The 11,768-nt window shown below is 38.6% G+C and overlaps 1 protein-coding gene across 1 annotated transcript; it reads right to left on the reverse strand.

Moving 5' to 3' along the window:
* Nucleotides 1-1,544: 1,544 nt before the first annotated feature.
* Nucleotides 1,545-9,739, reverse strand: LOC139714791 (uncharacterized). The gene is made up of 4 exons (XM_071626445.1): nucleotides 9,179-9,739; nucleotides 5,178-5,354; nucleotides 3,836-4,117; nucleotides 1,545-1,630 (listed from the first exon to the last, which is right to left on the reverse strand). Exons 1-4 carry the CDS (start codon nucleotides 9,504-9,506, stop codon nucleotides 1,545-1,547), a joined length of 873 nt encoding a protein of 290 aa, XP_071482546.1. The 5' UTR covers nucleotides 9,507-9,739.
* Nucleotides 9,740-11,768: the final 2,029 nt, after the last annotated feature.

An 11,768-nucleotide genomic window follows, 5' to 3' on the forward strand; every position in this document is an offset into this window, starting at 1 on the left:
GTTATTTTGCTTGTTCGTGATTTTTTTTTTCTGTTTTGCTTTCTACATCATATTCCTTTGGTAAATAAAATCGTATCAGAAAAACATTAACCTTTCACCGAGCCGTTACTTGGAATTTCACATTAAAATCTTACGTTTTGTTTTGTTTTTCTTTGTTTTTTTTTTTGCTTGATTGTTTACCTGTTTGTTTTTTTTTCTTTTTTTTTTTTTTGTTCTTTCGCTTTCTACATCACAGCCTTGTTGTAAATAAAATCAATATATCAAAAGTACATCAACCTTTCTCCGAGCCGAAAGTCGAGCAGTACTCTAGACTGGTGTAGGTCCAACCAATCCCGTTCGTCCCCGAGCACGTGACATTGATGCACCTGTTGTGTGGGCGTGATCTGAAGAGAGCCGAGGTACTGCTGGACGAGGAGAGAGTGGTGTTGTCGACTCCGATGGTGTATGTGTGAAGGTGTGGGGAGGGCTGGTCCTCGGGACTAATGTGACACGTGATAAAGAGAATGACCTGGCTTCCTTCTCCATTGATCTCCTGGGTCTCGATGGAGAGGATGTCACTCGCTGGAGGCGCGTGACCTAAGATTGGAAAAAAAAACAACAACATAAAAAAACAATCATTTTTTTTTTCTTTTAGGGGGTGGGGGTGGGGGTGGGGGTTGGGAGACTGTGTCAGGTACTTACCATTCTTCTCAAATCCTGAGTATCGTTTATAAACAATATTAAGACCCCCTACTCAAAATTCGAAGGATCAGAATTTAACAAGTAGACAACTTCAGAAGAATGGTAAATGAAAATGTAAAAGCGTTGGTCCTTCATAATCATCATTATAGTTTGTTACTGGCTTTAAGATCTGAGTAGGATGACTTCTTGAATATTCGTTATCAACACATTCAATATCTTGGACTTTTCCTTATTAGATTCAGTGAGAGGCAAAGAAGAGATTGATTGTTTTTTTGTTTGTTTGTTGTTGTTTTTTTTTTCTGGGGAGGGGGAATAAGTTTACTAATCTTGCAACGTGAAGATGAGAGTCCTTAACTCCAAACCGACTACTAATTAAATTTTTAATAGATTTGCATTCATTTTGAATTAACCAACACACAAAGAAGTGGATGTCCGTCATTGATAATTAAAGAGCCCCCATAAATCATATTGTTTTCTTAGTCATTGTTCTTGCACACACTTTTCTCTTTAGGCAGTTATTCCTAAAGCGTTGCTGCATCGTTTGGTACCACCATACGATTTGATTTATTGATAAATAAACTAATAGGAAAATGGTCTAACATAAGATTATCTCATCTGAAGAGAATACACTCCAGACGAAAACATCTAGGATCAGTCGTAAGTGTTCGAGTAGAACGAGTAGACAAGGCTTAAATATAATAGTGAATTCAAGCGGGTAGATCTATATTTGGTTCAAAATAAAAACCTAACTCTGTAATAATATGTAATGTTCCTTATTTTATTGCTGTTTTGTTTGTTTGCTTTTGTCAAGAAATCAACGATAGTATTCCTTATGAGAAACATCCCCCTTCAATCCATGGTAATCACAGGAAGATTTCGAACCAGACACTGTTGAGTTTGGATGACATTGCGCAATCTCGACAAATAAGATTGTAAAATTTTGCGTTGTCTATCAAAAAACAAAACAAGACAAAACACCTAATCAACACTTTAAAATTCATTTAAAAATGAATGTTAACATTAAAACTTTACTATTTTCTTAAACAAAAAGAAAAACAAACAAACAAACAAACAAATCCTACTCTACTACGGCAATATTGTGTTTGTTCACGTGAACAAATTTGCAACTAGAAAAAAAAAAAAGAAAAAAAAATAAGTATATGAACTAAAATTGATTTGCATCAAAACGCTGGAGAAAATTGTCTCCGCCAACCTCTATACGTGTAACCTTCCAGTTCTGCGGGTTTATTTTTTGTTTCTTTGTTTGGTTTATTTGATTGTTTGTTATTTTGCTTGTTCGTGATTTTTTTTTCAGTTTTGCTTTCTACATCATATTCCTTTTGTAAATAAAATCGTATCAGAAGAACATTAACCTTTCACCGAGCCGTTACTTGGAATCTCACATTAAAATCTTACGTTTTGTTTTTTTTTCTTTGTTTTTTTTTTTTTTTTGCTTGATTGTTTACCTGTTTGTTTTTCTTTCTTTTTTTGTTCTTTCGCTTTCTACATCACAGCCTTGTGGTAAATAAAATCAATATATCAAAAGTATATCAACCTTTCTCCGAGCCGAAAGTCGAGCAGTACTCTAGACTGGTGTAGGTCCAACCAATCCCGTTCGTCCCCGAGCACGTGACATTGATGCACCTGTTGTGTGGGCGTGGTCTGAAGAGAGCCGAGGTACTGCTGGACGAGGAGAGAGTTGTGTTGTCGACTCCGATGGTGTATGTGTGAAGGTGTGGGGAGGGCTGGTTCTCGGGACTAATGTGACACGTGATAACGAGAATGACCTGGCTTCCTTCTCCATTGATCTCCTGGGTCTCGATGGAGAGGATGTCACTCGCTGGAGGCGCGTGACCTAAGATTGAAAAAAATCAACAACAACAACATAAAAAAACAATCATTTTTTTTTTTGGAGGGGAGGGGTGGGGTGGGGGTTGGGAGACTGTGTCAGGTACCTTCCATTCTTCTCAAATCCTGAATATCGTTGATAAACAATATTAAGACCCCCTACTCAAAATTCGAAGGATCAGAATTTAACAAGTAAACAACTTCAGAAGAATGGTAAATGAAAATGCAAAAGCGTTGGTCCTTCATAATCATCATTATAGTTTGTTACTGGCTTTAAGATCTGAGTAGGATGACTTCTTGAATATTCGTTATCAACACATTCAATATCTTGGACTTTTCCTTATTAGATTCAGTGAGAGGCAAAGAAGAGATTGATTGTTTTTTTGTTTGTTTGTTTGTTTTTTTTTCTGGGGAGGGGGAATAAGTTTACTAATCTTGCAACGTGAAGATGAGAGTCCTTAACTCCAAACCGACTACTAATTAAATTTTTAATAGATTTGCATTCATTTTGAATTAACCAACACACAAAGAAGTGGATGTCCGCCATTGATAATTAAAGAGCCCCCATAAATCATATTGTTCTCTTAGTCATTGTTCTTGCACACACTTTTCTCTTTAGGCAGTTATTCCTAAAGCGTTGCCGCATCGTTTGGTACCACCATACGATTTGATTTATTGATGAATAAACTAATTCTCAAGAGAATACCCTCCAGACTACAACATCTATAATCAGTCGTAAGTGTTCGAGTAGACCGAGTAGACAAAGCTTGAATATAATAGTGAATTGAAGCGGGTAGGTCTATATTTGGTTCAAAATAAAAACCTAACTCTGTAATAATATGTAATGTTGCTAATTATATTGTTGTTTTGTTTGTTTGCTTTTGTCAAGAAATCAACGATAGTATTCCTTATGAGAAACATCCCCATCCAATCCTCGGTAATCACATAAAGATTTTTAACCAGACACTGTTGAGTTTGGATGACATTGCGCAATCTCGACAAATAAGATTGTAAAATTTGCGTTGTCTATCAAAAAACAAAACAAGACAAAACACCTAATTAACGCTTTAAAACTCATTTAAAAATGAATGTTAACACTAAAACTTTACTATTTTGTTAAACAAAAACAAAAACAAACAAACAAATCCTACTCTACTACGGCAGTATCGTGTTTGTTCACGTGAACATATTTGCAACTAGAAATAAAAAAGAAAAACAAATAAGTATATGAACTGAAATTGATTTGCCTTATACTGATCAAAAGCGCTTTGGTATAGCAATGATATGAAAAGTTTTATCATCTTACCGTCGCTTCTTGGACAGTAAGTCTTTGTAGAGTTCGTCCTCCCAATGTCGTTGATACCGGTGCAGGAGATTTCAACGCATTCACTGGGAGTGGACTCAAGGATCAATGAAGGGGAGCTCAAAGCTGACTCAATGACGCCATTCAATGCAATCTTGTATATTCCCACTGGTGGATATGGTTGGTCACGTGGGTCGACGTGACACGTGATCCTGAGGCCATTAGTTTCTTGTCCGTTCTCGTTGTCAGCGATCTTGATCAAGATGATATTGTCTGCTGGAGGGTCTGTCGAGAAGACGAGAGTTAAAGGTAGACGGATGATAGAACACATTCTGCTGATAATAATTATACATTTTTTCAAAAATGTTAATAGAATACAGTACATTATGTATGATCAAAAAGTAGGAATCAATATTAATTGTTTTTCAAAGTTAATCGTGCTATCATCTTTTTATTTTCATTGGCAAGTGTTGATATAACTTCAAAAGCATTAAGTAAAATCTTGCTCATCATGGAAATGAACAAAAAGAGATGTATATTAAGTATGTATGTACCATTCCAAATCAACAAAGCTTCCATATCAGCTCACGAACAACCATTATCTTGGCGCTTCGAGTGTCTTGCACTAATTTGCTGCGAGCTCGACTCTCACATCAAAACTGCTTTATTTTCTACTTTATGAAAATAACCACGTGTGCCTTTTCTTCTTCTTCTTTTTTTTTTGAATACCTTGCCATGTGAATCAAGGATCCTTATTAATTGCATCATAAGCATTATTAAAGGGATAGTACAGTATTGGTGGAGATGAGAATTGGGCTTTTAACTTTCTGCGAGATACCAAGAAAACACCTATGATAATAGTACAGAGCATTCCATTTTAAGAGGAATTCAAAGTTTATTTGATTAAAATCGGGTTTGGAATGACTGAAACATCCAAAAACAAAGTAAAACAAAGCGATGGTAACAACGTGTGGGTCCCACACTTTATTAGAGTCGCCCTTTTTTTTCTGATATAGAACCTCAGCCATTTCAAAACGAATTTTCATCAAATGAACGTCGAATTTCTCATAGAATTACATGCTCTTTCATATTAAATTTTAAAAGGTTTCTCATTATCTCACCAAAAAATTTTAGAAACTTGAAATTAGGTCTCAACCAAAACTAAACCATCCCTTTAATTATCTTGTCTGAAAAAAATATGTCGTGTCGTAATAATCGTATGCCTGGCAACCAGCACAGCCTTTAACAATATTTTGAGAGAACTTTCTATGTTAAAGGTGAAGGCGTTAATTTTTGACTGCACGCAGGTGCAGATAGATCAGATATTAAACGAAACTGTACTCACGCTGAACTACCAAGGTTTGAGACCGTTCACTGCCGATCAGATGACACTGAAGTACGCCCCCATTGTCAGCTGCGGTCGGAGTGAACGTCAGCTCGCTACTAACGTTGTAATATGTAAAACGATTGATACGGTAGTCAAAACCCGAAGTAACAGACTCGCTGACAGAATTATCGCTTCCTACATGAGAAACAACAGCATATAGAAGCCAATGAATTGGAATTAGTTTGAATATCATCAAAACATTTATCTTGTACCACATTATAAGTAAACCATTGTAGACATATGCGATTGCTATGGCGCGATCGATCATCACATAGGACCCTAAAGTTCACATAAAGTTCTTCCTTGCTTCAATGATGAACGAAGATGTCTCTTATGGAATGATCATAATCAATACCTCCGTCATACTAGAGGCGGAATGAGCTGGAACGCCATTGGAATGAAAATTCTAACTGCATTCCTGCATATTCGAAATTCGGACGACATTCTGAGTGCAATCCAATCATTTAGGTCCTTTCTTGTGGCCAGCCCGAACGTTTTGCCCATGCTTAATAACATTCGAGGAGCATTCGAAGTGGAGAAATATCGATCTGCATTCGAAGGGTATTTTGATCGGACTCTGATTACATTGTAACTATTTTTACGGCATTCTAAATATTCCTACGGCATTCAAACAGCATTTGAAAAATTCTGACCTCATTTGAGGGAGAATGGGAACGGTGTTGCACCTCAAATTCTGCCGAAATATCTCAAATGTTCCAATGTTCATACAATTACCCCCAATTAAATACAACATTGGTTAGCGAAAAGGTAACTGGTTAGAGTAAAGATTACAGTTAGGGTTAGGTTTGGAGTTAGAGTTTGGGTTAGGGTTAGGATAAGGTTCAGAATTAGGAGCAGGATTAGGGTCACGGGAAGGGTCTGGGGTAATTGCCCAGCGGGTACCTGGCCTAGAGACTCTCTTTCAAAAAGGTCTTGCTGGAGGACAGTAATCTGTAGCAAAGCAACATGGTCCAAGGATGATCGGGTTGACACTAGACTGGCAGGTGAAAATCACCATCTTATGCGTTATCGGAGACCATTTCGCCGGCATTCTTGACACACATCACGGAGCATTCACATTGCATTCTAAAAACATTCTAAGTGTATTCTAATATTTCCATATGTTTGTCATTTCGGCTAAATGAATTTAAGGCCTAAAGTATTAAAAGAAAGATTTTTTGTTAACGGGGGCATTTCATTACGTCAAAACCATTCGCATTTTTTTTTCTACAACACTGATGAAAACGTCTAAAATCTGTGCTGCTGATCCCTGTTTGCAACCTGCCTCTACTGGCTCTGGGCAAGAAGGATCTACAAACCTTGGGGTGTTTCACAAAGAATTTAAGGTGAACTTAAAAGTCAAGATTGACTAAAATCTATGGTATGCTGTGTGTGCTGTGATCAATGTTGCTCAACTTTTTAATGCAAGATGAAAATTTTGGAGACGTTTTTCATGTAGCCATTAAAATACAAGATGAAATAAGTAACAACTAAATAATTCTGTAACAAAAGAAAAATAACGATAAACGCAAGCAGGTGGTGATTGGGCTCAAGAAATTGAACAGGGAAACCAGTGGCATACTTTAATTTGGTTAATTCCAAATCAAGTTCGACTTGGTGAACAACACTCCCAGCCACTGTAGGCCCTACCTTGCATGGACGAGTTGTCTTCACACACTCGTATGAGCCAGGCTGACTTGGTTTCAAATTATTTTTGTTTTGTTTGTTTGTTTGTTTGTTTCATTTCCATCTGAGGAGATGGCTGGATAGCCCATATTCAGCTGCAATAGCTGGGGCCCGTTGCGTAACAGTTTATGGTAACTTTGCCATCCAATGGCAACTTCCATGGAATTCTTGATTTTGATTGGCTATTGACTATTGTTGCCATGGTAGTTACCATTGGATGGTAAAGTTAGCATAAATTGTAACTGTTATGCAATGGGCTCCTGGTCTCCCATTGGGTCCAGTTGGATGGAAGCCGGGACCACTTCTCTGGGCTACGCACCCTGCTCTTTGCGATGAATGAATGAAGTGGGATCTTTTACGTGGATGAGTTGTGACTCTCTCACACAAGGGACCTCCATTTTATGTCCTATCCAAGGGACAGAGTGGTCTGCCTCTTTCGGGAGGACGGTATGGTCACACACCAAATGTCATGTAGGCCTTCCAGGCGGATGATATTCTGAAAACCTTCCTAATAAGATTTGTCTTCCTAAGGTCTGGATTTTTTTCTCAAGTGGTATTGTGAAAACCTTTCTATTTTTTTTTTTTTTTTTAGTTAAGAAAGAAATTAGGAAAACAAGCTGATCCCTATCCCCCCCCCCCCCCCAAAAAAAAGATTCCGAATTATTCTGAGAGGAAATATGCAAATTTCTGAATTAGGGAGAATTTGGTGTGCTACAATGCATAATAAATTTGAATTAATTCAGGGAGGAAAACTGTTATGAAACCCTTACCGGTAACTCCATACCCCAAGTACTTTATCATGACAGTTAAAACATTAAAAAAAAATTAAGATTAGACACCTAGCTTCGTGTTAAATAACTTTCTTTATTTCTCATTACACAGGTAAAACAGGGCTCAACACTAACTTCTTCTTTTTTTTTTCTTTTTTTTTTTGGTGGCCCGACGGGGCCATCAAAATCTACATTTTTTTTTTATTTTCTAATTTTTGGTGGCCCGAGAGAAAAATTTGTTGCTCCGAAAAAAAAAACAATAAAAGCATTAGAAATCTTTGTTTTATAATGAGTCAAATATCCAAGTTCTATCATAGAAAGAATTAGGAGCTGGACATATCTACTCATAAATGTACTTCATAGCGGTAGTGTAAATAAACCTCAACAAACTCGCAACACTCGATCTCTGGCACTCTTTCAGTCCTTGTCATCCATCCTAAAATTTAACTGCTGAATGGTGAAGACTAAGTATTGATATTCATTGACAGGTACATGAGTTGCAACATCTAAAGATAAATAAATGACACTTTTCAACAAAAAGAACAAAAAATGGGCCATCAAATTTGCCCTTTTTCGAAATTTCGTGGCTCGACTTTCATTTTTGGTGGCCCCTGGTCACCGGGCCACTCAGAAAGAATCCACGTACATAGGACCTACGTTCAGTAGCGCTCGCTTGTTATGTTACATACCGGTACCCATTGGGAACATAGCGCTGGCCGCCGCGCTCCGATGGGGCGCCGCGCCGGCTCGCTGGTCGATCGTGTAGCTAGCTGGTTGTATCCAGCCGGTCAGCCGGCCACACGCGTGTACATAGCTGTTTACACTGGACTGCCTTGTTTATTTTTGTTAAAACACTGAAAAAAACCCATAAAGATAAACACACACACGCACACACACACACACACACAAACACAAAAAGAAGTTGAATATTTAAAAACCGGTTAAGACCCTTTTACCCATTTCGAAATCACTCGATGGTTTGAATTTAAACTTTGCGCTGCACTCAAACAGTTGGCCGCGGTATGGTAGTGTACACGTACACGGGAGCAGAGTACAGCCATTTCTAAATGAGTCTAAAAGTGTTCAACTTAATAGCAAATATTCAACTTTTACCAGACTTTGTAGACTCAGGTGTAGGGACTTTTGGTTGTAAAATATTTAGGGAGAGTTTGTGCATATTTGAAATTTGCTTGGCGATGCAAAACTATCAACCCTACACACGCACTGTGCCTTCCCGCTAGATTGTGCATTGATTTTGACGTACAACACTGTGTGAAGTGCTAGTGGCAAAGAGAGAGAGAGAGAGGGAGAGAGAGAGAGAGAGAGGGAGAGAGATAAAGAAAGAAACAAAACTCGAACAACAAACTACTTTAATTCAATTTTAAACCCTTTTCTTTAATCATTTCATCTTAGATTTTTATTTTATTATTATTTCTATTTCTGTAACTTGGCCTGAGTTACTCAGTACATTATGAAATGCGTGAATAAATGAATCAAACTTACGGTCTCCTTCACACCTCACTCCGGCGTCTGATCTGTGACTACAGTCAATCACATGACACCCCCATGGATTACGAAGGCAATGAACCAGAGAGTTTTCCGTTCCATCACAGTAAGCCCAGTGAACCCAGATTGGTCCAGATCCCTGCCCAAAGTGCGATGACCTATAACTAGCTGAGGCCGATGAGTAGCCGAGTTCTCTGCACACCACGTGCGCGTCTCTCATATCCCAGCCACCGTCACACACCGTGCCCCACTGCCCGTTACACGATATCTCAACTCGGCCTTCATTTTGGGTTGATCCACCAACCAGCCTCACTGTAATAAACATGAGATAAAAAGATAAATAGATAGATAAATGACATTTATCAAAATCACATGAATTGCAAGCTAATATTATATTGTACGTTAGGCAGATTAATCAACACATCCCATAAGAAAAAGAAAAGTCTGCCGCAGATCTCCGGCAGACTTGCCGCAGGTCTGCAGCATACTTTTTAGTCTGCAGCGGGGGTATGCGGCAGAACCAAGCTTTGCTGCAGACCTGCCGCATACTAACTGTTAGTATGCGGCAGGAACACTGACAGTCTGTGGCAGATCTGCGGGAAGGCTGCCACAGAGAGGAACTTGCGGCAGACTTCTCGCATACTGCATACCTGCATGTGTAGAAATCTTGCCGCAGATCTGCCATAACCTCTTCCTGAAATTGTACTTATGAATCAGCCTGCTGCAGATCTGCCGCAGATCTGCCACATATATTTTAGTAACCGTGCCATAAAACATAACAATTTTTTGTGGGTATACAAATCATGTGATGCATTGCAATTGTATGTAGAACTATAGCTGAGTCTAAGCATTAGACTGCTGCATACCTGCCGCTTAAATACTTGCAGCAGCCCTAGCTAATTCGTGCATACTTGCCGATGTAGGTTAGGTCATTTACTAGATCTATATACATATTTAATAGGCGTCTGCTGCAGACTTGCCGCTGACTTGCCCCAGCCTAATGCCGCTTTAATACTTAATACTGCATACCTGTAGAAATCTTGCCGCAGATCTACCACAAGCTCTTCCTGAAATCGTACTTATATGAATATTCATCATTAACAGTCTGCCGCATAGATCTGCCGCAGACTCTCCAGTCTCCCTCAGTGGCCTGGAAGAGTCTGCGGCAGCAGCTACGAGTAATTTGCATGTGAAAATGATGCCTGTCTGCGGCAGATCTGCGGCAAGGCATCCGCAGCAGTATGCGGCAGGCTGATTTCTTTCCTATGGGATGGCGCAGTTAATAAATATTCGTAATAAAAAACTTAACTGCAAATGCACATAACATTAGAAACCAAGAAACAAATCCCTTCAAATACACACATATACGATGTTGTGCTTGTCTGTTTTTGCAGGCTTATCGTATTCATTCGTTTGTGAATATCTTCATATTCACGGACACAAATCTGAGGGTTGGTGTTGTGAGTAACCCGTGGGTCTTAGGTCGATGTTTAGTAGTGACATCTCACCAGATCAGCACAATAACGACATCACAAACCAAACCAATTACAAACATTTCTGAGACAACGAAACGACGCCTCTTACACAAACTACTAGTTAGAGAAGTCTGTTCAACACTTGCCAGAACCCGATAATGTTAACTTTCAATATTCCAACATCTCTAACTCATGGAATGAGAATAAATACACCATAATAACAAATCAAATTCATAATCTCTTACAGTCTTATCTGCTATAGCAAACTCAAATGGCAACTTCTACAGGAACGCAGGACACAGAGCAAGATGCTGACGATACACCGTGTAATCAACCATAGTATGATGGGCATCCTTCAAACATTCCTAATGCCGAGTACCAACATCACTCCGTGGACAGATAAATTTTGTACGGACTCTTGTCTACCAAAGATCCTTCTTCCCAGATGCTATCAGGTTATGGAAACACTCTGTCTGAGTAACTAGTCACCACCACCTCTGCAAACCTCTTCAAGCAGATGTACAACATCCTGTTTCATTGATAGAAGAGCATTGTTTTTAGCTGCACAAAGTACGTATACGATGTAAAACTGTTTTTAAAGTCACTAGTTACATCCACCACACCTGGCAATAGAACACCAATAGGCTTATTTTACATGTTCACCTGATGGTGGACTGTACTTTCCAAGAAGAAGGGGAGAGAAAGGAGAAGAAAAAGAAGAAGAAGAAGAAGGAGAAGAAGAAGAAGAAGCTGTTTACAAAGTAAACCTTATGGAAGAAGGATTAACCTAACCGGTATTAGGCCTATGCCGTACTGCTAATCAAAATACTATTTATGATAATCAAACTATCAGTATACTAGCAGCTATCACAGCACTACAGTACAAGAAATGATTTTAATATTTTTAAATTGATTTAGACCAAATCAAAGCGACTTGAAACTTACGAATTTTACAATGTCTTGCGTCTCTTAACAGGCACACAAACTGGAACAGCAAACGGTATGGTCTAGTAGTAGTAGGCCTAGTGTAGGTCTACGTCTATAAATGTTAGTTTAACTGTAACGTCTAAGTCTGATATCATCAATGCTAGGTCATTCTACTCCTAGTTTCT

The sequence above is a fragment of the Diadema antillarum genome, unplaced genomic scaffold, assembly GCF_040938485.1.
Source record: "Diadema antillarum isolate AM-2024a unplaced genomic scaffold, OU_Dant_1.0 seq00002433_RagTag, whole genome shotgun sequence".
Taxonomy (NCBI): Eukaryota; Metazoa; Echinodermata; class Echinoidea; order Diadematoida; family Diadematidae; genus Diadema; species Diadema antillarum.